General features: G+C 58.1%; 3 protein-coding genes across 3 annotated transcripts; 2 read left to right on the top strand and 1 right to left on the bottom strand.

Moving 5' to 3' along the window:
• Nucleotides 1-2680: 2680 nt before the first annotated feature.
• Nucleotides 2681-8348, top strand: CCDC86 (coiled-coil domain containing 86). The gene is made up of 4 exons (XM_044259395.1): nucleotides 2681-3493; nucleotides 5540-5669; nucleotides 7287-7361; nucleotides 7522-8348. The coding sequence occupies exons 1-4, from the start codon at nucleotides 2742-2744 to the stop codon at nucleotides 7639-7641; spliced, it is 1077 nt and encodes a 358-aa protein (XP_044115330.1). The 5' UTR covers nucleotides 2681-2741; the 3' UTR covers nucleotides 7642-8348.
• A 201-nt stretch (nucleotides 8349-8549) lies between these two features.
• PTGDR2 (prostaglandin D2 receptor 2) lies at nucleotides 8550-13100 on the bottom strand. Its single transcript, XM_044259394.1, has 2 exons — nucleotides 12934-13100; nucleotides 8550-10801 (listed from the first exon to the last, which is right to left on the bottom strand). Exon 2 carries the CDS (start codon nucleotides 10791-10793, stop codon nucleotides 9594-9596), a length of 1200 nt encoding a protein of 399 aa, XP_044115329.1. The 5' UTR covers nucleotides 10794-10801; nucleotides 12934-13100; the 3' UTR covers nucleotides 8550-9593.
• A 6563-nt stretch (nucleotides 13101-19663) lies between these two features.
• On the top strand, nucleotides 19664-26833 carry ZP1 (zona pellucida glycoprotein 1). Its single transcript, XM_044261161.1, has 12 exons — nucleotides 19664-19856; nucleotides 20996-21117; nucleotides 21332-21647; nucleotides 21784-21927; nucleotides 22715-22902; nucleotides 22974-23071; nucleotides 24458-24585; nucleotides 24673-24862; nucleotides 24955-25099; nucleotides 26071-26152; nucleotides 26293-26412; nucleotides 26675-26833. The coding sequence occupies exons 1-12, from the start codon at nucleotides 19664-19666 to the stop codon at nucleotides 26827-26829; spliced, it is 1881 nt and encodes a 626-aa protein (XP_044117096.1). The 3' UTR covers nucleotides 26830-26833.
• The last annotated feature ends 341 nt before the right edge of the window (nucleotides 26834-27174 follow it).

Here is a 27174-nt window from a genome sequence, read left to right on the forward strand (position 1 = left end):
ATTCGGCAGGCTCTGCCCGCTGTATGTGGTACGCCAAACCCTATGTGGCCTGTGGGGCAACGTGGCACCCAGCTCCTCCCAGGGAGTGCACAGACCAGGATCAGTGTGAGGAACAGGGGAGCAAGGTGGCTAAGCATCCCAATTTAGTAATCCTAGCACCTCAATGTGTAGCTGTGTGACTTTAGGTGAGCTCCTTAGCTTTTCTGTGCCTCGATTTCCTCAGCCAGATAAGAGGGAGACTTCCTCTTAAGAGTTGTGGGTCTGAGGTCAGACAGCTGGTGTGGATCGCACCTCCCCCATTTATTTGCTGTGCGACCTTTGCAAGCATCCCAGCCTCTCTGTGCCTCAGTATCTTTATCTGTGAAATGGGAGTAATATCAACAGCACCTACCTCACAGAGTTTTTATGAGGATTGAATGGGTTTGGAGAGAGAGACCTTGAAAGAATGCCTGGCCCAATATTGCTTACCCCAGGGCTTTAGGCTGGGTTCCTCCACAGCCAACTGAGAGACAGGACTTACATGCAAATAGTCTGTTTGGAAAATGACCCCAGCACCCACCTGTAAGGAAGTGGGAAAGTGAGGCAGGAACCGGGAAGAAGCCAAAAAAGGGTGCATGAACGACCAGGTTGCCTTTGCAGATGACTGGGGCCTGGTCCTGCTGGGGTGGCTCTGTGGAGGGTAGAGAACCCTTCAGCAGCCCTTCCCCATGCCAAAGGCAAGGAAGCTGGGACCTTTGCAGTAGAAAACAAAGGAGTCCCAGCAGTGACTGTCACATTGGGCTTTTCTGAAAAATGCAGGTGTCTCGCCTGGGTCCCTGAACACCACTGATTATGATACTGACACATCAAGCTCAGGAGGGAGTGGAGGGTTCAGGGTCACAATTTGCTCGATGTCTCCACACTGATTCAAAAAATGTCTATAAAACACCTCCCTTCCTCACACCACCCTGGCAGGGATCTGAGACCCACTTCTGAAGAATTTTAAGCTGGGATGCAATCCACCCGGCCTTTGTGAGCAACCCCTCCAGCGGGGGACAGGAGCTCAGGAAGCAGGGAGCCGAGAGTGGCCTGGAGCAGAGCAGCCACCAAGCAGTGGTATAGAGTCTCTTCCAGCCCTCCTGGTAATGGACACTAGGCTTGGTTTGGAGTGGAGGCCGTTCAGGCCTCCAGGCTGCAGCAGAGAATTCAAGCAGCCAAGAGCTGGGGGCTAGGAGAGTTGAGCAAGGAGGGGTCCTAGCTGCTTCTGCAGTGGGAAGCTGAGCTGCCGGGCTCTCCATAGCCCAGGAACAGGAGGAGGGCACTGAGCCTACAGACGAAGCTTCAGAGAAGAGCCAGAAAGGTGGAGGCTGACCCGTGATTACTACACAGGGGTACAACTATTTCCGATGACATGAAGGGACAGTGGAGAAGAGGTGCCATCACCTTACCCTTAGGCAGGAGATTTCAACAGGCTGAACTCATCAGGGTGCCCTTTCTGTGCTGTGGCACCAGCCCAGGGGCGAGAGGTATTAAGGGATTCTCAGCCCACTTTTCCATTCTCCAGGAAGCTTTGCCTGGGTCTTCCTCCTCCTCACCTCCTCCTTGATCAGCACTCCAGACATGGGGGGCAGGGGGGCAATCTGACCTCACTCCTGCTCAGTGTCAGTAGTGGAGTGACGCAGCAGGTAGAGGCAGGTGTCCCCCCTGAAGACAGGCTAAGGGCCTGGTTGTCTGGGCCGCCTTCTTTCTCTGTCCCCTGAACACCCCTGGACAGCTTCCCAGGCCCTCTCATAACCCCTCAGTTGGGAGAAACAGCGGTTTGTAAAAGAAGTCCCTGGGACAGCTGGACAGGGGTCCTGGGATCCCTGAGGGCCATCCCCCCTCAGTTCTAAGGAATCACTGAAAAGCACTGGGATACGGTTGGGCAGCTTCCAAGACGTTCTTTCCTTCCTCAGATACATGCTGTGAGTGAATCAAAACTTCCTTCTGGGTCTCACGCAGAGGGGAAAAGGCTGGCTGGCTCACACGCTGGGGCAGGGAGCTCTGTCTTGGTTGAAACGAAGGTCAGTGATGATTGGATCGCTCTTTCCAGAACTGGGGCTGAATGGTCCAGGACACAAAGATAGTGCATCTTACCAAAGGGTAAGCACTTCAGCTTCAGGCATGAATGCTGTAAATGTTGAAAAGAGAGAGCTGTAGATTTGATATTTAAGCGCAGGATGGGAGAAGGGAAGGAAGGGGTTACATTTATCATATAACTCAAGCCTTAAGAGATTTCCCGCTTCCAGGATCCGCCAGGTAGCATGAACTCTGGCAGTTAAAAGGACTCTGAGAGAATCACGTTGGACACACTAAGCTTGTGCAGAATTAACCGTATCACCAATGAGAAAACCGAGGCCCAAAGACAGTTTCCATGGACCTTTTTCCAATCTTTTTCTCTCCCTGAAGTGGGTCCTCCACCCCCTTCCTTTCTCTATTTGCGCACTCTTTTCACCACGGAGAATGAGTTTGCACGAAAGAAAAACGCAGACCTTAAGCTAGGTCTCCCCAGCGAGTAAATGCGCCGTAGCGCTTTGCGCACGCGCTTTGTAAGCCCAGCCGACTCGGGCCCCGCCTCTCTGCCCATCACCAACATGGTCTCCCCGGCAACGGCCTCTCCTCCCTCACGCAGGGCGGCTCCTGACGTCATAGGACCGCGCCGGTCGTCCCCGACAAGGTGGAGGCTGCACGCGCGCTGAGATTGGAAACTTTCAGGACCCGCCATGGATACGCCGCTCAGGCGCAGCCGGAGGCTGGAAGGCCTAAACCCTGAATCCCCCGAGACCCCCAGCTCAGTTTTGCGGGCGAGACGGGCCCTTGTGGAGTTCAAGTTGGACCCGGAAGAGACAGGGGAGCCCGAGTCTCCGTGTGCTCAGCAACCCGGCCTGGAGTCCCCCCGACGTCAGCCGGAGACAAGCCCGGGGTCACCTATTCTACCGCAGGGTGCAGGTTTGGGGGCCCCCGGAAGGGAGCCGGAGCCGGGCCCACCGTCCCTCCAGCGTCAGCAGAACCCAGGCCTGGAGTCGCTCCAAACACTTCCGGAGTCGGGTCCAGAACCCCCCGGACTTCAGCCAAAGCCAAGTGGGGAGTCCACAGAGTTCTCCCAGACCCAGGAAAAACCGGACTCGGAGTTGTCACTGAGTAAGAAGGAGCTGGCCCCGGGGTCTCCCCGACATCAGCTGCACCCAGGATCCCCTGAGCCTTACCTGGCTGAGCCAGCGCCGGGTCCGGAGCCCTCACGGCCACTCCAGGAGCCTACAGCCCAGTCACCCGCCTCCCCGCGGGGTCAGCGCGAGCCGAGCAAGCCACCTCCGGCCGGGAAGACGGTGCGAAGCAGCCTCGGGACGCAGAAGCGGACAAGTTCTTCAGCCCAGACCCCAGCGTCCAAGAAGTTGAAGGAGGGGGAGGAGGTTCCTGTAATCCCTATGGGAAAGCCCAAATCGGGGCGGGTGTGGAAGGACCGCTCCAAGAAAAGGTGAAGCTGGGGACAGTTGGGCAGGAGTGTGGTTCTCTGTGGTATTGGGGCACCAGTGCAACCTGGTGATGGGACCAGGGATGGAGAGAGCTCACATTTGGGGGTGGGAGGGTCTCACACAAACAGGTCATTATAATCAGGTTGTGGTAAAATGTTCTGGGATCCCAGAGTGGGTGAGACCAGCCCTCAGAGGTTATTTCTGTGATGCTTTCCTCCTTAGAGTACCTGTGTACCTCTCCTAGAGTACCTCAGTTATGTATTCATTCAACAAGCATTCCCTCTGCCTGCCTGCTTTCTAGTGAGGGAAGCAGAAGCAGGTAAACCAGCCGTAACTTGATAAAAAGCTATGAGGTCTTCACCAGCTGGGATCCATCACAGTTATTTGCCCTTGTGTTAGAAAGTATTATGGAGCACTGAGCGCGTAGAACACTGCTGAGCATCTTGGTAAGGATGGGACAGGGAAAGGCCTTGCAGACAGAGGGACCAGCAGGCCTCATGGCCTTGAATCTGCACGCATCTCTATGAAGCAGCTGATGCTAGGATTATGCTCATTTTACATAAGGGGAACTCAAGGCTATGCAGAGAAATCGGGGTTATTAGACAGTAGGACGTCGGGGTGAAAGCAGAGAGACCAGTAAAGTGGTGGCTGTGGTAGAACTAAAACACATGTGGAAGCCTCCAGTGGTCTTGTGGATAAGGGCCAAAGGGCCATTGAATTGATGTTCGGGGTCTTCGAGGAAGCAGTTTCGGCAGGTGGTGAGCAGAGCCCAGAGATAGTGGACACAGCACCTGCCGTGGGCTGGGAAAGCCGGGCTGCAGCCCCCTCTTCTGAGCTCAGGCCAGATGCCACCTGCACAGTGCTCCTCGGGTGTGCCATCTCCCTCCTCTGAAGGCCCGGGTTTATAAGCTCCTCCCCTGTGCAGAGCCTTGTGCTAAATGCTTTTCCAACCTTGTCTCATCCTCCCACCACCCTTTGGAACAGGAACCATTCTCATTTCTTTTTTTTTTTTTTAAAGATTTTATTTATTTATTTGACAGAAATCACAAGTAGACGGAGAGGCAGGCAGAGAGAAAGAGAGGGAAGCAGGCTCCCCACTGAGCAGAGAGCCCGATGCGGGACTCGATCCCAGGACCCTAAGATCATGACCTGAGCTGAAGGCAGCGGCTTAACCCACTGAGCCACCCAGGCGCCCCCATTCGCATTTTGTTTAACATGGGAAGTCACTGAAACTGTGGCTCCTGGCCCAAGGTACCCAAGTAGTAGGAGGCAGTCCCCGGCCTTGAAAGCCAGGCCTCTCTGCCCTCAACCTCCCGGTAAAACTGATGCTCTGGCGCTGTGTTGTCCCAATAGCGTAGCCGCCAGCCACAGGTGGCAACTTCAGTGTAAGTTGATTAAAATTTAAAAACCTAAAATTCAATTCCTCCCATCACACCAAACACATCTCAAGTTGCTCAGCTGCCGGTGTGACTAGGGGCTGCCTTACCGGACAGTGAATAGTGAGCCTCTCCACCGTCACAGGAAGTTCTGCTTGGCAGCGCTGCTCTTACGAAAATTAGGATGTCCCCCAATATCTTATGCCCAGTACATTTTCACATACCTCCCCACACTGTTCTGGAATGGAACGGGCCACCCCCAGAGGGAGAGAACCCCAGCATTAGTGCCCAAGCTGAGCTTGCTTGGCAGAAGCAGCAGAACCTTACAGAAAGGCTCCGTGGTCTGGACTCTGGTGACAGACAGGGGTTTCAGTTTTGATGGCTGTTCAGGTAGAAGGTGACCTGGGCAGTTAACCTCTTTGAGCCTTGGTTTGCTCCTCTTTAAAATGGGAGCAACAAGAGCACCCATCTTAGGGACACGTAACTAGGGCTTTAGAAATGGCAGCATGATTAGGGCCCGTCCCTGCAGACCCGGAGGGCTGACTGCCTGGCAAACGGGCAGGGGAGGATGCAATTCTGCCTGGGTTCTGGGGAGGAAGGCCCAGAGCTGAGAGGATAGTGGGCAGGGGCGCCTCCCGCGGACGACGCGAGCACCCGTTGCCTCCCATCCAGGTTCTCCCAAATGGTGCAGGACAAGCCCCTGCGCACATCCTGGCAGCGGAAGATGAAGGAACGACAGGAGAGGAAGCTGGCCAAGGACTTCGCCCGGCACCTAGAGGAGGAGAAGGAGAAACGACGGCAGGTGAGGAACCAGCCATCCGGGCTGAGGCTGGAGCTCAGGGGGCTGAGCCGGTGACTGCTGGAATGGACCTGGGGCAGCGGGGAGCCTGGCCAGAAGCAGTAGTGCCATCTAGGACCACGAGGTGGGGAAGCCCAGTGCGGCGCCCAGTTTAGCCCAGGGCTCCATAAGAGACTCAAGGGTGGGAAGGAGCCCCGCACCAAGTTCCCGCAGTGGCCCTCACTGCTGTTGGAAGCATCTGGTGAGACGGGCTTCAGGGTCGTCAGTCAGGTAGGAGAGCCTTTTCCCTGGTACTGGTGCCGTCATTCCTCAAGAGACAGCCACCACACATCAGCAAAATGGATACCCCACACCTTCCTCCAGCTGCCTCCCTGCTGCTGATCCGCAGGCCGGAAATGCCCCATTAGAGGTATCCCCCCCCAACCCCCCTTCAGTCTCCAGGAAGCCCCAGCAGGCAGCACCCAGAGAAGGTGGGGTCCTCCACAACACCCCTTCAGGACTGTAGTTATCAGAGGGATGTCACTTGTCTACTGATCCGAAGGGCACAGGAGGAGTCAGACCCCTCACCCTGAGCCTGGCCAGCAAGGGAAGGGGCTGGGCCAGTCAATTCAGTCATCTGTCCTCTGCTTTGAGTCACCCTGTGCAGCTGTGGCCAAGGCCCTGCTGCCTGTGTGGCTGCTGCTGTGTGCCGGGTCCTTATCTTACTTCCTGTGCGGCCCTGACTACCTCTTGGGCAAGACAGACTTCTTGTCACCGCCCCCCCCGCCGGCAGTACCCCCAGACTGGCCCTTCCCCAGACAGGAGCCCAAATCTCACTTCTCCTTTCTCCTCCCCAGGGGCCCAGGCCACCCCTTCTCCCCTGAGTCGTCAAAACCGGGAGAGGCCCCTGACCATGCAGGGACCTCGGAGCCGACACCCACTTGCCCCCCGCAACCTGGCCGCCCCGGGACAGCAGTCAGCATAGTCAGAGCCACTGGACTCCCCACGCCTAAGACAGACCCCAGTGAATCCATGTTTGAAGTGTGCCTGCCAGGCCAAGTTATCCCCCGAGGCCGGTGTAGGCGTGTGTTTACTTATTCCTCAGGACAGCTCTGTGGAAGCCTCTTCCCATTCAAGATGGGGCTTGAGGCCCAGAGAGCTTGTCAGCTTGGCCAAGGTCACTCATTTGGAAGCAGCAGAGTTGGGATTTGAACCAGGGCCAGATAGCCCAGGAGCCTCTTCCCCGTAGCATCCACTCCCCCCCACCCCCCAGCCCCACACCTGGATGAACCTTAGAGACCCTGAGAGGGTGGGACTGAGGGAAAGCTCCAGCCCACCCCTTCCCCCCTGGAAGTTGATGGCGGGGTGGGGGATGGTGTAGGGGCCGTCATGCGTGTGCCTGAGTTTCCAGGTGGGGAGACACCTGTGTCTTACCTCCTCCCACCCACCGCCCTCCTGTCTCAGTCGAAGTCCAGGCCAAGGGCTTATCGCCTCACTGGCCCACACCGCCAGCAACAATCACACCGGGGCGAGAGGGTCTTTGCTGTCCTTGGGAACTCAGCCAGCTCTCACTCCTCCGAGGCCTAAGAGACCAGGGCTGCCCCAATTCCCAGCCTCAGATCCCCATCGCCTCTGTTCCAGGAGAAGAAACAGCGCCGGGCCGAGAACCTGAAACGCCGCCTGGAGAATGAGCGGAGGGCAGAGGTTGTCCAAGTGGTGAGTGTTGTTTTGCTGGGGGGATCTGAACCGTGGCTGGGCTAGGCGCTGTGCTCAAGATGCCTCTGCCCCCCCACGCCCACGAAGTGGCCTCCCTGTCCCCAGGGCACAGGGCAAAGATGTCAACCACACTAATGCCCTTTCCTTACACCACCCCCAGATCCGAAACCCTGCCAAGCTCAAGCGGGCAAAGAAGAAGCAGCTTCGCTCCATTCAGAAGCGGGACACGTTGGCACTGCTGCAGAAGCAGCCGCCTCAGGGGCCAGCGGCCAAGATCTGAGTGCGCTGCGGCCAGCTGCTGTGTCGGACTCACATTTGTCGGGCCACGGCCCTCCAGCGCTAGTGCCATGCCACCCTGCCCCAGGGGGGTTCTGAGCCTTCAAGGGCACACAAGCCCGGAGGAACCTGGGGCCTGGCAGAGACTGGAGGAGGGAAGAGGTTCAGCCCCACCCCCGCCTCCTTCCTCCCCTCTCCTCCTTCCTCAAGTGCCTTGCAGCCAAGAAGGGTAAATTCTCTGGTTCCTTGGGAGCTGACAACTGGAGGGCGACTCCCTAAAATGTGTATTTCTGTCTCAAAGTCATGGGTCCAACCCAGGCCAGGAGGCTGCAGTCAGGAACCAGTTTCCCTCACACCATCCCAAAGGCTCCTTGGGGTGACTCTGCAGCCCACTGGCCCAGTCGCCCGGCCAGCTGAACCCGGCTTCCCCGACTTTTCAACACTGAAAGGTTAAGGAGGTTTCAGGAAGTGAGGTCTGCACCTCCCGCCCCTACCCCCCAGCTCCCTCTCACCTGTCCCGGACTCTGCAGGGGACCCACAGATCTGATTCACTCACGCCATCCTGTCTGTAACAAACATTTATTGGACGCCCACTTTATACAGGCACAAATGTACGTACTGGGGAATACAGACAGAGGCCCCAGCCCCCAAGGAGCTTTCATTCTGATGGAAAAAAAAACATAATAAACGGGGAAACCGTATTGAGTTAAACAGTGGGAAGTGCCAAGAGTGGAGCAAGGGGAAGGTAGCAGGGAACGTGGGGAGGTGTGAGGATGGACGTTGGTTCGGCCAGCGGCGGATCCGGCCGACCGCTGAGCACCTGCTGTGAGCAAGGCCCGGTGCGGTGATGAACAGTGAGCCGGCCAGCCCAGCCTTCAGGACCCCAGCCACGCGCTTCCGACCTGGACCGACATTCCACTAACCAAACAGTTATCAGCCACAGTTCTGCCTGTGGGCCCAGGGACAGACCCAAGTGCAGTGGTCTTTGTCGTCTAGTGTGTGGTGGGCAGAGGAGAGTTGGATGTGCTGTACGGAGGTCTGACAGCCCTCGCTGCTACAGATTGGGACAGTCGCCCAGCTTCTGTGTGGTCGGGAGGTGGGCTTTGGAAAGATTTGGGGATTACCAGCATTGCCCAGAGGGCACCCCTGTGAAGTACCAGGGCTTACAGATGTCATATTCTTGAGGAAATGTCATACGCTGTGGTCTCGGGCTGCTGTGCACAGATAAGACCTTCAGCAGAGATGCCCACTGCACTTGGATTAGCCCAGACCAATAGCTCTAGCCCTTGTTCTTGCAACCTTAGAAACCCCTCGGCTGGTGCTGGTTGGGTGGGGTAGAGACCAGGCCTCTCACAGCCAAGACCTTCAGTACCTCGGGTATGTTGTGGGTGGAGGGAGTGTTGTTTCACTTACTGGACGGTAATCGAACCGCATGATGGTTACTGGTGAGTATGCAGACGCTATACTTGGGTCAAGTGGATTAAGCCCATGTATCACAGCTGTGGGTAGACCGCGGGATCAGGCATCAGCTCAGTGAGCGCTGGCTGGGGACTACATGGAGAGTTAGACCAGACCGGTGCTTCCCAAACTTTTGTTCTCCATTTTCTACTCCAAAACGCATCCCTGGTTTCATGGAAAAATACTTCCCTCCCTTTCCCCTCCTGCCATCTGGTAAAGTTGCACTCCTGGAAGGGGCAAGCCCCTGCACCCTAGTTTGAGAAATCTTGTGGATTTAACCCCTCCTTGGTCCTCATGGGGTCCGCTGACCAGCAGCCCTGCCCTGCTTCCTGGGAGTTCAGCGGAAATGCGGAATCTCCTCTGGCGTCCCTCCCGCTGATGGTCGTGAGGGGATCGGAGGGAGGTTACAGGCAGCTCCCTGTCCGGCCTGCCCCCGCCTGCGGGACGCGCTCTCGCTGGATCGCCGGACCCCCGGTCCCCACACCCTCGCGCCATCCTCTACCCAGATGTGGTGCTCAGCGCCCTGTTCAGGGGGCCCCTCTCGTCCTGGGAGCGGGAGCTGGCCCTCCGCGTGGACTCTGCGCCGCCGCCCTGCACCCAGGCGAGCAGACGCGCGGGCCAGGACGCGGGGGGCGCGCGGGGTGCGCGGGGTGCGCGGGAGCTGGAGGCGCGGCGGCGGCGGCTGCTGCCCGGGCCGCCCAGCTCGCTGTCGTCCAGCAGCACGCTCTCCAGCACGCTCCGCAGCGAGCGCCGCAGCTTGTGCAGCACGTCGGGGCAGGTGAGCACGTAGAGCAGCGGGTTGACCACGCTGTTGACGAAGGCCAGGCTGGTGACGAAGGGCAGGCCGCGCCACACGAGCGGCCGCAGCGCGGGGTCGCCGTGCGCGCGCGCCTCAAGCAGGCTGAACACGTGGTAGGGACCCCAGCAGAGCGCGAAGGCCGCCACCACCGCCGCCACCAGGCGCACGAAGCGGCTGGGCCGCCGGCGGCCGCGGTGGCGCAGCTGCACGCTCACGACCGCGTGGCTCGAGGCGATGATGGCCAGCGGCACGACGAAGGCCAGCAGGAACTTGCTGACGGCCAGGGCCGCCTGGCGCGAGTTGCACGTGGCGTCGCGGTCGGGCCCGGGGTTCAGGAGCAGCACGTTGTAGTAGCACATGATGCGGCCGTCCAGCCGCCGGATGGTGTCCCGGAACACGAAGTAGGGCACCGTGTTGAGCACCGCCAGGGCCCAGAGCACCAGGCAAACCCGGTGGGCCGCGGCCACCGTGCGGTGGTTCTGAGCCCACACCGGCCGCACCACCTGCAGGCAGCGGTCCAGGCTGATGGCGCTGAGCAGGAAGCCACTGGCGAACATGTTGAGGAAGAAGATGGAGGAGTGCAGCTTGCAAAAGGTGGTGCCCAGCTCCCATGAGTGGCCCACGGCCAGGAAGTAAGTGAAGAAGGGCAGGGTGGCGGTGGCCAGCAGGTCCGACAGCGCCAGGTGCAGCACCCAGGTGGTGACGACGGTCTGGCGCATGCGGCAGCCCACCACGAAGAGGATGAGTCCGTTCTCCACCAGGCCGAGCAGCGAGGCCAGCCCGTGCAGCAGCACGGACGCGTGGTCCATGTAGCGGATGCTCGAGTTGCTGTGGCTTTGGATGCGGCTCATCTGCTCCAGGATCGGGCAGAGCGGCTTCAGGGTGACGTTGGCGGACATGGTGAGCTCTGCCGTGGAGAGAAGGAGGTGCTGAGATCGCCTGGGCGGGGACAGCAGGGGACCCTCCGCAGGAGATCTGAACGCTACGGGTGAGTGGGATAGAGGAGCGCCTCCGCCCCCCGCCCAGGGATCAGTGAACTTGAGCAGAGACAGTAGGTGGGGGAGTAGCATCCCAGCTGCACGCCCGCTCACTGCAACCTTGCTCGAGCCATTGAACCTTCCTGAGCCTGTTTTCTCCTCTGTGATGCGGATGTCTGCCCTAACAGGACTCCTAGGGCTGTTGGGAGTGTTCAGTGAGTTTACATACATAAGCATTTAGAGCAGAGTCCCGGGGTGTGCAGGAAACACTACATACGTCTTGTTTATAATAATCAGGTGTCCCCTGGGGTCACACCGAGAAACGGAAATGAGGCCAGGCCCATCAGGACTCCTTTTCTCCATCCCCGGAGCACTAGGGCACAAACGAGGTCCCACCTAAAGGACACCAGGGGTCAGCCAGTCTGGGGAGTGGGAGAAGTCTCTGCCTTTAAGGGATGCACCCTCCGCACCCACGGGTGCACCCTCCCATCTTGCCTCTGCAGCCTGTCTGGGTGGCCCTCTGGTCCCACAGCAGTGGCAGGTTGGGTGTGTTGACCTTCAACCATGAAGCCGGCCCCTCCTCTGGTAGTTGGAGAGGAAATAAGATAAGAGCAAGGAGAGAGCTGGGCATGAGGAACTACCGGACTGGGGCCCTGGAGGCCCAGTGGGGCTGGAGGACTGTTCCCCTGCCTGGGGGGCAGCCGAGCCCATCTCCCCGCCCCAGGGGAAATCCAGCCGGCTTGTTTGCTCAGTGATGCACTCATTGGGCAAATAGTTACTCAGGAACTTCTCAGGTAAGGGCTGGGGAAGCACCCTCTGGCAGATGTGCAGGAACCCCAGATGTGCACACCCCCAGCCTCATAAAAAACCCGAGCCCACCTGATATGAAGCTGGTTGAGATGGGTGAGGACTGAGGGGGAGGGGTGGGAGGCTACAGGCAGGAGGCAGGGGACGGGGAGCAGGAGTTAGAGACTCAGATTGTCCTGGGGCCCCACAATATGCCCGAGACCACGATAGGCCCTTTGCGTAGGTGCTCTCTTGCTCAGGATTCGAGAAGAAAGGTGCTGGAACTTCACTTCGTCCCATTTTTACGAGGGAGGAGACTGAGGCCCGGGCCACCCACGCAACATGGACGAATGGAGCGGCAGCAGTGCGGCGGTCAGCCTGTTTGTTCCCTTTCCCACACCAGGCGGCTATAAGCAAGCGCAGACGGAGGGAGAAGCGCGGAGGTTGGGGGGGCGGGTGGAGAGGTGGTCTTCAGCGCTCACATTTCCAGGGGAAACACTGTTGACCAGAACGAGAAAACCCAGACTCTTCTCCGGGTACCACGGTTCTTTCTGAGGTGAGGCTCCAGGACCTCAAACTAGACTTTTCCACGCAGCCCAGCCCTTGGAGCTGGGGATCGCAGTTAGGGGAGTGGGGAGCAGTTGGGCCTGTGTTCCCTGAGCAGGCTCATGCTTCCTAAGCTTAGACCTTGCTGAGCAGTTGCACCCACAGTGACCCAGTGAGATCCCATTTTTCAAGAAGAGGATACCGAGGCTCAGAGCAACGTCTGAGACTCTACCCAACAGACAGATGAGTGCCGTCCCCTCTCTGCAGGGACATTCCCTTCAGTCCAGCAGCCTCTTAGCCAGGTCCCTTGGGGTTGCTTGCAGAGCACAGTCCTGCTACACCCCAATTTGGGCTTTCTGGCTGCAGGGAGCCAGCGCCCAGCCTCCTGGGATTCTCTGGGAGCCCAGCAGCTAGGGTCCTACTCTGGTGGGGGTCAGGGGCAGAGAATGCAAGCTTTTGGGGTCAGTTGTCCTAAGATTGTGCCTGTAGTCCTACCCCCGACACCCCACCCCAGACTGCCTGTGAGTATGGAGAGAAGCTTCTGTGGTTTACCACCGTGCCTGACTTCTAGCGCCTTCCCTTCTGCGAGCAGCTCTTTCCCTCCAGTCTTTGGTAAACCCATCCCTCTGCCTAGTCGTTAGGGGCATCTCCCCTGGCAAATCTGCGCCTTCCTTTGTGGGTGCAGAGAGGGCACTGATGCTGCCCAGCCCCTGGGCTACTTCTCCCTTACCTGGGCACAGGAGGAGCACAGGATTCCAGTCCTGGAGACAGTCAGCTCCCGGTGGCAGCCTGCCCAGGAGACAATGAAGCACCGCACAGGGCAGGCAGAGGAAGGGGAGTGAGGTTGAGGGAGGAAATGGCTATCCTCCGCCCCAGTGTGTGAGTGTGTGTGTGTGTGTGTGTGTGTGCTCGTGCATGTTTAGGGGTGGGGTTGGGGGAGGCGGGGACAGCGGAGGGTGAGTTGTCCCACCGGGATTCCAGTAACATTGGTCTCCATCAATGAGAAAGGGATAAAACTGCTGGCAGCCCCTACCCGCCCCCTTCCTGTAAGCCCCAGAGATTTTGCAAGAGCCACGGGTCCCTGCAAGGGCATGGGGGAATGGGAGCATGCCTCCGGGGCTGTGTTTGATGGCGACCGCTGTGTAGGAGAAGTCCATGAAAGGGAGGACATCTCGTGCATGGGACCACAGCTCTGGGCTGCCCTTTCCTGACCCTATAATCCTGAGGCAGGCAGGGCGCCGCAGTGGGAAGAACAGAGCCCAGGCTGCCCTCGCAGCCCCTCCCCTGGGGTTTGACCATCTGCTAACGCGCAGCCACAGTGTCTGTCCCAAAGGCTTGGTAGCACGGTGCCTTCATTCACAGAGTGCCAGGTACACAGTAGGTGCTCACAGAAATTAGTCCTTTTCTCCTCCAGGGCAGGGGCCAAGGGGGAGAGACCACAGGGCAAGGGCAATACAGCTTTTATTTTAAATAGGTGCAGAGGGGCGCCTGGCTGACTCAGTGGGATAAGCCTCGGTCTTCAGCTCAGGTCATGATCCCAGGGCGCTGGGATGGAGCCCCGCCCATCATCGGGCTCTCTGCTCAGCAGGGAGCCTGCTTTCCCCTCTTTCTCTCTACCTGCCTCTCTGCCTACTTGTGATCTGTGTCTGTCAAATAAATAAATAAATAAAATCTTTGAAAAAATAAAATAAAATGGACACAGAGCCTTACGGTGAGTGCGTGAAACTGAATTTGCATTTAATGGCTCCCCAAGTCTTTGCTGACCAAGACTCCCGGGATCAGGAAGCTTTCCTTCAAACTCAGCGTCACAGCCCCTAGGAAGGGCTCAGGAGAACATGTTAACAAACTCCCCTATCGAGGCAAGTGCTCCCGCTCCCATGGGATTGACTCTACAGGAATCTTCTATTTGAACACAGGCTCCATCACAGGGGCTGGCATGGCACGTAATAAACTTGCAAGAAGCCTGCAATCCCAAGTGAAGAATGCCTAAAATACTGAGACCTTGGGATGGAGATGATATTTTTCACTGCAGCCCAAGATGGCAGATCAGTAAACAGCTTGATTAGCCAAAATGTTAGTGCTGGGAAGTCTTCTTTCCTGGTGGTCACGGAGCGCCTGGTCTTCCAAAGACAAGTGCTCGCAGCCCTCCCTAGAAAATAGGCCGGTGTTGCCATTCTGCTTTGGGGGAAGTCCTCCCATCCCTACCCACCCCCAGCCCCAACCTGATGGCCCATGGACATCCTCCAAGGACATGCAGGCCCGGTTGTGGGAGGGGTGAGCTCAGGGATTCTGCAGCTGGACTGCATTTTGATCAGGCACTGCCGTTCCCAAGCTTTGTGACCTTGGGCAAGTAATTTCACAGCAGGAAAGGAGGGTTTTTTAATAGGGACTCCTTGTGCACAAACCCCTGCCTCAAAGTGCAAGGTTTGGTGCATAGACTGCTCTTGGGGCGAAGAAGGCATCCCCCCTTCCCTCCTGTATGCACATCTTGGCAGGAGAGTATCAGGCTTGAGCCCTCCAGCCCTCAGGACCTCAGCCCTCCCTTGCCTCCTCCAGCAGGTACCCTTGAGCAGTGAACATCCTGCACAACCTCTCATGGTGGCCCTGCTAAGAGGCTTCTTCCCTGAAACCCTCATTCTTCAGACCTTTCCCCCAACCCCTGTTTCCCATCCTGTAATCACTGTAGATGCCCCCCCCAACCCTTCCTGAGGACAATTTATGAAATTTGCTAAAACAAAAATGTAGTCCCAATGGGTAGGGCCCTGAGACATTTTCTAAAGAAGAAGGCAGTGATGTCTATTCTTGAGGGGGCCCCCCAACTGTACTCCCACAGTGGAGGCGAACCTCTCTGCACATATTCCCCAGTGCCACAGTCTCTAGGCCCTCAGGCATAGGATGCTGGGACACAGAGACAAGAGTGTCAGGAAAAAGGAGCCCGCCTCGTCCATCAGAGAGAGCCTTGGGGGTACACGGGAGCAGAGGGAGCCTTAGGTGGGGGGGCTCGCTGTCTGGAAACAGAGGACAGGAGTTTCCAGGGGCCAGGGGTCAAGAGCTCAGGCCAAGTTTAGAAATCAGAGAGCCCTTAGGGGAGCCCTCCATGGTGTCAGGCTGGTGTCGCCAGGAGGACACCAAGACTGCCGATGGGCCTTCACAGAGGAGAAAGTCGGGGGGGAGGGTGACTGGGGCCTTTGGGAAAGGCCTAAATGCATACAGACCAGTGACTCTCCACCAAGTGCACATCGGGACCTCGCAGGGGGGCTGGCCGAACCCAGGCTGCTGGGTCTCTCCCCCAGCTGGTCAAGGGTGCAGCCTGGGCATCAGCATTTCCATCAGGTTCCCCGGCAGATCCCCCTGCTGCTGGTTCTGGGTGCACAGAGAACGCTGACCTGCTGGAAAGGAGAGTTGGGGTGCTTGGGCCTGGGGTGCTCGGAGCAGGGAGAAGCAGCTTTCCCTGGGAGAGCGCACTTAGCTGCGGGGCTTCCCCGAATGTCTCCCCTCCCCACTATGGAAGTCCAAGGAGATGGTAAGCCCAGCCCTCTGTTCAGAGTTGGCCACAGGCCACCGAGTGACAAGGCAAAAACCAGCTGCATCTTATTTAGTTATTTTTAGTGTGCTGCATTTCCATGTCAACCTCTTCCTGACTCCAGATCCTACATTTGCCTTTGCCACGCGCATATCTGCCAAAATCCGTATTCTGGAAGCAAGTGAAGACCCTCCTGAGAGAGGTGAAGCCCAGAATCCCCAGGAAAGAAAAGTCTACCCCAGCTCCAGAGTCTAAGTAGGCTTATCCCTTGTGACTGTCCGCAGTGATGCTGATGCGGACCTCCGTGGGGCAATGCCTTGCCAGACAGAACAGGAGCCAAGGGAAGGGTGAGGCTTTATCACAGGGTGGTACTCCGTGTCAACCTCAGCTACCCTGGGCAGGAGACAAATTGGAGCCTAACAGACCGCCGCTGGGTCTCCATGGGCCTTGGGAGCTGTACTCGGATCCAACACATGGCCCACAAGCCTGCACCTTGCCCCTCATCCCCAGCTTCCCCATCCTCTCCACCTACCCCAGTGCCTTTGTATGGCTGCTGCTTAGAAGGCCCTTTTCCCATCACCTGCCTATTCTGCAGGTCCTCTTTCCCAGACCTGAGCGTCTCGGGCTCCCAAGAGGATGCCTAGGACATCAGCTGTGTTTAACCAATGGTCCAGGGAATGGGCCCCAAGGGAATGTGTCCCCCAGTTCTCCCCAGTTTTCTCCCTCTGCTCTTGCCTTAGGAAGTAGGTTTCCATTTTCCTTTCTGACATTTTTACAGAAGTTAATCAAAGAGGAAGTGAGACGCACGGCAGGAAACAGGGAGGACCTGCCCTACAGTCCTCAAACTCCCCGACTCGCGAGGCCCCGGCAAAGCCCCCAAGCAGCAGAGAGGCAATGGGACAGAACCTCGTCTTGCCAGCCCGGAGAGGCCCCGTGCTGCTGTGGCACCCTCCTTCTGTCCCTGGCTCTCCAGAGCAGGCGAGACAGGGTGGAAAGCTCACGTAGTGAGCCCCTCAGGCTCATGCCACCCCAGCTAGGTTGCTCTTGCTCTTAATTCCATTCTATAGATTACGGAATGGAAGCCCCCATTTTAACAAGATAAAAATGAAATAGAAAAGGTAAGAGACAGACCAAACAGGTTTAGAAAGAGGCCACGTGGGAAGCCAAGACCTGCAAGTCAGGTTGCTCTGATCTGACCCTCTTTCCTCAGCCGTGGAAATAACCGTGGATTCTTTTGCTCTTGTGTCCACGCCAGGCAGGCTCTGCCCTCCCTCCTGTCCGTGGGTCCTCGTATTTCCTCTTCGCAGCAAGCCTACAGGTTAGGTGCTGTTACTGGCCCCATTACACAGATGAGAAAATGGAGTCAGCGAGCAGGTAAGTGATTTTTCTAAGGTCTCAGGTGGTGGAGTGGAGGGAGCTGACACCCTTTCCAGGCTGGTGAGCTCTGGCACCTGTGGGCTTTTGCAAGAATTGGACTCATAACCCAGGGTTCAGGGCTCCCCCTCCCCAGGACAGTATAGCACAATTTTCTCGAAGGCATCCTTCTGCCCTTAACCACAAGGAGGTTCCCTTGCTCTTTTCATCTTTCCAGGGCCTTGGGAGACACCCCGCCCTCTATCTAATCCCCTCCCCACCATCTCCAGTCCCCACCTGCTTTACAGAGTTGGGGTGGTGGGGGGGGTCCCTGGGCTCTCGAGCAAGAAGGAAGAGAGGCTCCGCCACCTGAGCCATCCCCCCTTCCCCTCAGGACGAGTGCTCTGCTACAGCAGGAAGCAAGCAGTGTGGAGGGAATGGCCACCCCCAGGGTGAGGACCAGGATGGTCGCCTACAGGAGTCTCCAAGGGTCTCCCCATCAAGGACTTCCTGTGTCGAAAGACAGACAGCAGAGCGCACTTCACCCAGGTTTTCAAATTTTTTTTTAAAGTTTTTTTTTTTTTTTAAGATTTTATTTATTTGACAGGCAGAGATCACAAGTAGGCAGAGAGGCAGGCAGAGAGAGAGGAAGAAGCAGACTCCCTGCTGAGCAGATAGCCCGATGCGGGGCTCGATCCCAGGACCCCGGGATCATGACCTGAGCCAAAGGCAGCGGCTTTAACCCACTGAGCCACCCAGGCGCCCCCAGGTTTTCAAATTTATATCCGCAGTCATGGGACCCACCAGTGAGAGGAGCCTCCGGCTAGGATGCCCTGAGAAGGTTACGGCGTCACTTCTGGGCTCTTCAGGCCTGGGATGGGCTGCATTGTGCCCTCCGCTCGTATGTGGAAGCCTGATCCCCCGGAGCCTCAGAATGTGGTCGTATCTGGAGGCGGGGCTTTCAGGGGTGATAAGGTTACATGGGCATGTGAGGACGGGCTCTAATCCAAGCTGACAGGTGTCCTTACGATGAGAGAAAACGTGGACCCACAGAGCCATGAGGAATGTGTGCGCACAGAGGAAAGACCGCGGGAGGACACAAGGAGAAGGTGGCCATCTCAAGCCAAGGAGAGCGGCGGCAGAAGAGACGAGGCCCGCTGACACCTTGACCTTGGACCTCCAGCCTCCAGAGCTGCGTGAGAATGTCTGTTGGCGAAGGCACCTGTGCGGCTCTGCTATTTAGCCCTCGCAAATGAATACACCTGCCCCTAGGGCATCCCCTGAATCAAATCGGGAAGAAGCGCCAGATGAACCCACCTGAGGGCCATTCTGTCAAGTAACCGACCCCTACGCCTCCAGACATCAAGGGTACGAGGGACAAAGCTGGACAGACAGTCCCAGGCTGGAGGAGCTTAAGAAGCCTGATCCTGGTCTCACGCTAGATCCTGGTCTAGGGAAACAACACTTTCCTCCTTTGCTCTAAAAGTCTGGATTAGGACCGTTGGTAAACTGAATAAGGTTTGTAAATTGGGCATTTGTGGCACACCAGTGTTGACTTCCTGGTTTTGAGCATCTTACTCGTCGTTTAGAAAGAACACACTGCAGTGTTCAGCCGTAAAAGGAGAACCATCTGCGAACAGCTCTCAAATGTTATGGAAGAAAGTGTGGAGGTGGGCGTCTGTGTACAGACCAGGAGTGGAAAAGAGAAAATATATGTAAAAAGACACTGTCAAGAAACACAATTCAACTGAGTGAATCTTATTCAGTTTCCTGGCTTTGTGCATGAGGCAGCCTCTGGTCTAGCAGAAAGGAACGCTCCAGAATGACCTTTATAGGCAGTCTAGCAGATAGGAACTCTATCTAGCCTCCAGTTCAGCAGATAGGAACTCTCCAGAAAGACCTTTATAGGCAGAAGGGAGCGGGAACAAGGAACTTACACTGGCAAAAACGGGGGTTGGTTCATTGCAGGGGTATGTGGGCCAGAGTACTAGCTAGGGCTCATCAGGCCATTCCTTTTTTTGGCTGGTTTGAGATTCCACTTCTGGGAGAGCCAAAACTGTAATTAAGTCTTAGTTTGTTGACGTGAGGCTTAGCCTAAGTGACTCTAGCTGGGAGTCTGCTGTCTTGTTTTTAGCAGCTGTGAGTATCTGAGGGAAATAGCTGAAGGGTATATGGGAATTTTTTCAGTAAGTCTGAAACTATGTCAAAAGAAAAACTTTAAAGGCTTTTCCATTGTCCTTTAGGAAAAACCCACCTCACCAGCCCTTCCCCCTCCAGGGACCCCAATTAGCCTGAAACCCACTGTTTGCCACCCTATGCCCTTACTGAGGCGGCCTCAAGCCCCAGCTGTAAGGCAGGACGTGGGGGCAAGTGGCAGCTTCCTGACTGGGAGGTGCTTTCCCTGGCCTTCAGGGTGGGAATTTCACCAGAGCCCCTAGTAGAAAGCCTGGTAGCAAGCCTGGCAGAGTTTCTCCAGGTGGGCACCCTTTGCCCCTAGAAGTTCCCACTTGCCTTCCTCTCCCATATAAGTCCTGGGCCTCACTTGGGGCTGAGGGCGGGGTGGGCCGTTGCCCTGGTGGGTCCGATGGCAGGGATCTCAGCCAGGCTCTGGGACGGTTGCGTGCCGCTGCTGCTGGTGGCTGCTCTGGGGCTGACGCAGCGGCCACACACCGAACCTGGTCCCTCAGGCCTGTGGCACGGCTATGACTGTGGGGTCAAGGGCATGCAGCTATGGGCCTTCCCGGGGCCAGGCCAGACAATCCGCTTCAAGGTGGTAGGTGAGTGTGGCTAAGCCGGGGTCCGCACTTTCCACGGAATGCATGACCGGGGGAGGGGTGGTGGCTAGGGTCTTTCCCCTGCGCCAGGAACAGGACAAGGAGAGGCCTCTGGGCCCCCACTCCCTCACCATGAAGGGGAGCTGCCAGCCTCAGTTTCCCTGGTCTCCCAGGTACGTGTGCGCCGGCTTTCTTGCTGAGATGCGGGTTTTGCTTCAGCCCAGGCTCTGCATCTGGGACCCCAGCCGACGCCCAGGCTGCTGGCCTCCAGGCTGTTCTGAGGGGCAGGGCCCTCGTGGGCCTGACCTGGTGTGGAGAAAAGGGAGTTTCAAAGGACTTGAATCTCCATCTTCTTAAGCTCTGTGTTCTTCAGCAACTCCCCTGACCTCTCTTAACCCCTGTTTCCTTAACCGTAAGATGGGGAAGGTGACCCCAACCTAGCCATGGGCAAGGTATGAACTAAACAGGAGTTCAGGAGCCTGCTGGCACCCAGAGAGCACCCTGGTGCTCAGGGCTGACATGGGGGGCTGCGTACCTAGCGTGTGTTCCCCGATGCCTGCCCCAGCCTGGCTACAACAGCCCAAGTTCCCGTCATTCGGACCTTCCTCGTGCGCACCTGGGAAAGCTCCCCTCGGTGTCTGAGCAGCCTCTTGCACTGAATGTGGAGAGCCGAGTTTACAAGAAACCTCGGCGCCTGAGACCCTGCTAACCTGTCCTCAACAGTGTCTTCCTTCCTGCTTGCTGTTGTGTGCTGTCAGGCGGGAAGCGTGGCTGGAAAGATCGGACCCGCTAAAGCTGTTCCCTTACAGTCATTCCACCGGTAGCAAAGCTTAGCCTGAAGCCGGGGTCTCCTGCGCCCAAGTGTGATTTTTCTCAGCAGATGCTAACAGCCTCTGGCTTCACCCTTAAACACGTTAAGACTTGATTTATCTGACCTAGAAAGAGTACGTACAAGCAGGGGGAGAGGCAGAGGGAGAGGGAGGCGCAGGCTCCCAACTGGGAGCCCGATGCGGGGCTCCATCGCAGGACCCTGGGATCAGGACCTGCGCCGAAGGCAGCCGCTGAACCGACTGAGCCACCAGGCGCCCTGCACCCTTAAACATTTCCGATGCTTCCTTCCGTCTTTCTCCCCTTTGCCCCAGATGAATTTGGGAACCAATTTGAGGTAAACAACTGCTCTGCCTGCTACCACTGGGTCACCACCAAGCCCCCGGGACACGCGGTCTTCTCTGCTGGCTACAAAGGCTGCCACGTGCTGGAGAAGGTAGGGACTGCCCAGGGGAGCCTCGCACAGCCTCAGGCTGGAGAGGGAGCTCAGGATCCGTCCTGCCTTTGGGTTGGTGAGGGGTAGGGAGGGGCACTAAGTCCCCGGACCAGCCCACAAATCCCCTCCCTGCCTGACCCCCCCCTCCCCTGCCCCTGCCTGGGATGCTGGGAGGCCTCCCCTCGCCGCTCCCCTATCTCCTCCTCACCTGCAGGACGGGCGCTCCCACCTGAAGGTGATCATCGAAGCCGTGCTGCCCAACGGTCGAGTTGAGGCAACAGGAGATGTCACTCTGATTTGTCCTAAACCTGCCCACACCTGGACTCCGGACCCACACCTGGCACCACTCACAGGCTTCTCCCGCCCCACCCCCCAGGCCTGGTCCCTCCGCCCCATCCCAGAGCACAGCTTTGTCCATGCGACCCCTGCCTTGCCGTCCCTCGGACCTGGACCCACCTCCCATGCCACCCAGGCCCTACCCCAGGGGGGCACCCTGAGACCCTGGGGGGTTGACAAGCCACCATACCCAGGTATGTAAGACTTCTGTGTCTGGGCAGCCTGATCACCCTTGACTGGGCGCAGGAAGCCAAGTCCCTCCATTGCCCTGGAAGTCAGCTGCCCGGTGTGGCCTTTTCTCCTATCCTCACGGCTCTGTCACACCCCCAGGTGCACCTCTGACTCCAGAGCTGTGCCAGGTGCCCTCCGGGGCCATCCCCTGTGGAGTGGGAAGAAGTTCAAAGGAAGCCTGCCAGCAGGCTGGCTGCTGCTATGACAACAGCAGAGAGATTCCCTGTTACTATGGCAACACAGGTATAGCTCTCCCACCTGAACCCTGAAGCCGCAGAGGGCTTCCTCTTCCCCCTCCTCCCTCCAGCACTGCAGCCTTGCCCTACCCTGTTCCTGGGACAGCCTGAGCCCCAGAGTGGCTGCAGAAGGGACCTTTAGGTGGTGTGCCCATACACCCCAGCTTGCTGATAACCGTCATCACAGGGAACTAGCCATAGCTTGGGTTTTTATGTTTTTAAGATTTTTATTTGAGAGAGAGTATGGGGAGGGGGAGGGAGAGGGAGAAGTAGACTCCCCGCTGAGCAGGGAGCCTGACTCCAGGCTGGATCCTAGGTCCCTGAGATCATGACCTGAGTCGAAGGCGTTTAAGTGACTGAGCCCCAGGCATCCTGTCTAGCTCTCTTTACGTGCACCCCTACCTTTCTATCTAGAGCATCCCAGTTTATTTTCTGAAGTTTTTTTTTTTTTATGGTCTCCTCTACACCCACTGTGGGATTCGAACTCCCAACCCCAAGAACAAGAGTCCCATATTCTTCCAACTGAGCCAGCCCATTGTCCCTGGAACAGCCCAATTTAGAGAGAAATTCAGTGGCGCTCATACTTCTTTGTTTCTTTTGTTGTCATGTCGGAGAAGGTCTGGGTCTGTCCAGGGGTTCCTCGAGCCAACACTGGCACAGAGAATGAGCACCCAGGTCTCCCGAGTCCCAGGGCAACACTTAAATACTGTCCCCCAGCCCCTTCCCCATGTCCACGCTGCACGGGCACTAACCTGTGGGACCTGACTGGCCTCTCTGATCCACCTTTGTCCCAGCAACTGTCCAGTGCTTCAGAAATGGCCACTCTGTCCTGGTGGTGTCCCAAGAAACTGCCTTGGCGCACGGGATCACGCTGGCCAACCTCCACCTGGCCTATGCCCCCACCGGCTGCTCGCCCACCCAGGAAACCAGGTCCTTCGTGGTCTTCCGCTTCCCCCTCTCCCACTGTGGGACCACAGTCCAGGTAGGAGCGGGGTCACGGGTGGGCGCCCAGGACCGCCCCTGCGAGGGCTCACCCAGTTGTCGCCCCCACAGGTGGCTGGCAACCAGCTCGTCTATGAGAATCAGCTGGTGTCTGACATTGAGGCTCGGACGGGGCCACAGGGCTCCATCACGAGGGACGGCACCTTCCGGTGAGGGGGAGCCTTTCGGGAACAGGCTGGGCTGTGGGCTTGGGTGTGAAGGGAGCACAAGGGAGCTTCAAACAGGCTTTGGAGCCATCTGGGTTCACGCCCCAACTGTTCCCTGCTGTGTGATGTCAGGAGAGCCTCTGGGCTCTTCTTGGCCTCCCTTACCAGGCTGGAGGGGGGGGATGGCCCTCTGTCGGGGCTGACAGGAGCACGAAGTGGGGTCTGCCCACACCGGACAGTGCATGAGCAGGCAGGGATCCCCAGGAGCACTGGCCTTTATCCTGCCAAGAACTGAACTCGGAAACTAAGCAGCAAGCACCCCCATCGAGGTTCCTAGAAGCAGTGGGGTCACGGAGCCACAAATGGGGCAGAAGATACCTGGGGGCAGAAGATGTCTGAGGGTATGATGGGGCAGGAGCCGAGGGAGGACCTAGGGCTGAAAGGGGCCACTAGGACCCGTGGACTCCGGTGGCAGAACCACCCTCGGTGCCCAGGATGCCAGTGGGGGTGCCCCAAGGGTACGCATGCTTATCACACCCATTTTGGAAGTCTAGGGGCCCCAGCCAGGACTCCGCCTGGTCACCCTGTCAGACAGAGCTAATGCATCCGGAAACAAAACTCTGCTTGGCCCCGAGCGGCTGCCCAGAATCTTTCTTCCCAGCTGCCCTGCCAGGAGGGCTGGGGTGGGCTGCTCATGTGGGGTCCCAATGTCTTTTGCTTTTAAAATTCTAAGAACCTACAGGCCCGGTTTTAGAGGGATAGGTCCACTGTGCTTTCGACCCTGGGATTTAGGAGCTGGGAGCGCTAGCCAGAATTCAGCAGGGCGCCAGGGATTACCAGAGAAAGGGAGCCGTGAGGGAAACAGCTGGAGCCCGCAGAAGTCAGCGGGCGGTTCCTCAGACAAGGCCTCCAGCTCGGGCCGGGATCCCGATGCCTGTCAGCACCTGGTTTGTGCCAGGCCCCGTCTCCAGCTGCAGCGTGTTTTCCCGGGGAGCACCCTACCCAGGCTGGAATGCTCCCAGTCCCAGGTGAAAGGAGAGCCCTTAGGAGCTGGAGGTGAAGGTGGACGGGGTAGGATGGGGTCAGTTTCCCTTGCAGAACACGGGGCACCAGGCGTGGGCCCCCACTAAGAGTGTGTGCTCTTAGGCTAGACCCCAGTCCCAGTGGACCATGACAACCCTGGGGTGCTGTCTGGGACCAGCCTGAGCAGTCCTGGCCAGATGAGGCCGGCAGGGCTCGGGTCCCCCTAGCACGTGCTCAGTGGCGTCCAGCTGCGTTGCTGGACTGCGCCCTGTTGCATCCTCGGAGCTGACGTCTGGTTTGCCCAGCGAGCTGGCCTCCACAACACTGGCTTCTCTCCCCCACGTGCTCTCTCGCACCTGAGCTCAGGCTTCACATGCGCTGCATCTTCAACGCCAGTGACTTCCTGCCGCTCCAGGCATCCGTCTTCCCGCCACCCTCTCCAGCCGCTGTAACCCAGTCCGGGCCCCTGCATCTCCAGCTTCGGATCGCCAAGGGTACGGGGTCCCTGGGCCGCCTCTCACTGCCCCGCTCCCCCCCCACACAACCAGCCCACTGAGGCTCCTGAGCCCCTCACCCCACAGATGAGTCTTTCCGCTCCTTCTACGAGGAAGGGGACTACCCCCTCGTGAGGCTGCTGCGTGAGCCTGTCCCGGTGGAGGTCCGGCTCCTGCACAGGACAGACCCTGGTCTGGTCCTGCTGCTGCACCAGTGCTGGGCCACTCCTGGGGCCAGCCCCTTCCAGCAGCCTCAGTGGCCCATCCTGTCCGACGGGTGAGTAGCAGTAGGGCTCCGGCTGCCCCAGGGGCGCCCTGCACCTGCCGCCCCTATCCCTCTGCAGCTTCCTCAACTTCTTCCCTTCCCAGGTGTCCTTTTGATGGTGACAGCTACAGGACCCAACTGGTAGCCTTGGACGGGGCAGAGCTTTCCTTCCCATCCCACTACCGGCGCTTCACCGTTGCCACCTTCGCCCTCCTGCACCCTGGCTCCCAGAGGGCCCTCAGGGGATGGGTAAGAAGCACCACGTGCCCCTTCATGCCTGCTCCCCATCGGTTTAGTCGAAGCTGGTCCCCCCTGCCCTCCAGCGCCCTGCGAGCTAGAGCAGACCGAGGTCCCAGACGGGGCTTCCTGGAGGGTAGTCAGCCCAGAGGCAACCCGCCAAGTGTTCAAGAGGGAGAAGAAAAGTAGATGCGACCAACCCTATATCTGAACCTGGTCACCCTGTTCTAGAGGGGCTTTGCTTCTGACTCCAGAAACTGTTCAACATAGATCTGCTTTAAATGTTTAGAACCAACCAGCTTCTCTGGTAGGTAAATGGATAAACTTCGGGTACACGCTTAAGTCTTTTTTAAGATTTTATTTGTGAGAGAGCATGAGAGGGGAGAGGGTCAGCAGGAGATGCGGGCTCGATCCTGGGACTCCGGGATCATGACCTGAGCTGAAGGCAGCAGCTTAACTGACTGAGCCACGCTAACACTCCTATATTTAGGTTTTCTACAGAATACACACATGGTCCCTCCAAGCCATGGGCTTCTACTCCTCCTGGGAGCTGTCTCTGGCCTTCTTTCCAGAATCGGGGTACCCTGTCCCCTGCTTTGCGCCCAGTCACTGGGACCTCTGCCCCTGTTGTCTTGTGAAGGGCCCCCTTCTTGGAGGCCAGCACGCCCGGGGGTCCCTGCAGTCGGGCGAGCATTGGTGGAGCAGGCAAAGGCAGGGGCTCGGTCATGGGCAGGGTTGCCTGCTGGCAAGGAACTCCCCTACAGACTTGGGCCCTGGGGATGGAGGCAGGCACACCTGTGGCTCTGAGTCTCCACAGGAGGGGCTGCAGTCTTGGTCTTGGTCCACGTGGCCAGACCTCCCTCTGGCTGGCCGGCGGGCAGCAGTGTGGACTTGGCCTGGGTCCTGGACCCTGGGTCCCTGGCCTGGTGCTTCCTACTGTAGGTCCGAGCCGGCCCCGTGCCCTGACCTCTCTTCCCCCACAGGTTTACTTCTTCTGCAGTGCCTCTGCCTGTTCCCCTTCGGGGCTGGAGACCTGCCCCACTATGTGCAGCTCTGGGCCCTCGAGTGAGTCTGGGCTGGGACACCCGGAGGGGGCCGTGGCGGGGGGCAGTCTTCATTCTTCGGTCCGCAGGCCTGTCCCCGCCTTCTGGGCAACCAGGGGCTGGAGACGAGGCTAGATGCTGTCACCCACCTCCCCCTCACAGGACAGCGACGATCCTCTGCTGCCCACAGCACTGCTGCTGGGCCCCAGAACCTTGTGAGCTCTCCAGGGCCCGTGGGCTTTGAGGATTCTTACAGGCAGGAGCCTGCGCTGGGGCCCACAGGTACCAGCACTGGGGACTGGCCCGCAGGCCCTGGGCCCATGTATTATTGCCAGGGGACACTCGGCCATTGTGCGGGCAGGAGAGGGTGGAACAGCTTTCCGTGGGGAACGAGGCAAAGAGGTGCAGTCCACCTTCTCTGTGGATGGGCAGCTTCAGCTCTGCCAGGCGTGGTCACAAAGGTCCAGGGGGGTGGAGACCATTTGGGGGGCCTCCTTGAACCTCGTTCAGCCCCGCAAGCCTTCAAACACCTTTTTTCTGGCAGGCTCCCCCAGGAACGTCAACCAGAGGCCTCTCCTCTGGGTGGTCCTTCTGCTGGCGGCTGTTGCCCTGGTCCTAGGGGTCGGTGTTTTCGTGGGCCTGCACCAAGCCAAGCGCAGAAGCTCCAGGAAGGCCACAGAGGGCGAAGGGGCTCAATAAATCGTTGTCAAGCACACAAGCACGTGTGAGAGCGGTCTGTGGCAACTGGAAGGATTTCTTTCTAGAAGCGTGTTCCTTAGCACCAGTTCTGTCCTTTCAGAAGTGTGGCCTCTTCTGCGGGTAATATGTGCCGCAAGTGGGGTAGGGTCTGGGGTCTCCCAAGGCTGAATTTGGGAGACTTTGTCTCTCAGCAAGGAGAGCTGGCATCCCAGACAGAAGACTGGACAAGTGAAGGAAGAGCACGGTAAAACCCTGGCTGAGTCAGCGCACCAGTGAGGAAAGGGAACCCGGAGGACGGGGCCCTGGTCCTGGGGGTCCTCCAGTCACGATGCTCAGCTCCCCTTG

The sequence above is a fragment of the Neovison vison genome, chromosome 7 (assembly GCF_020171115.1).
Source record: "Neovison vison isolate M4711 chromosome 7, ASM_NN_V1, whole genome shotgun sequence".
Lineage (NCBI taxonomy): Eukaryota > Metazoa > Chordata > Mammalia > Carnivora > Mustelidae > Neogale > Neogale vison.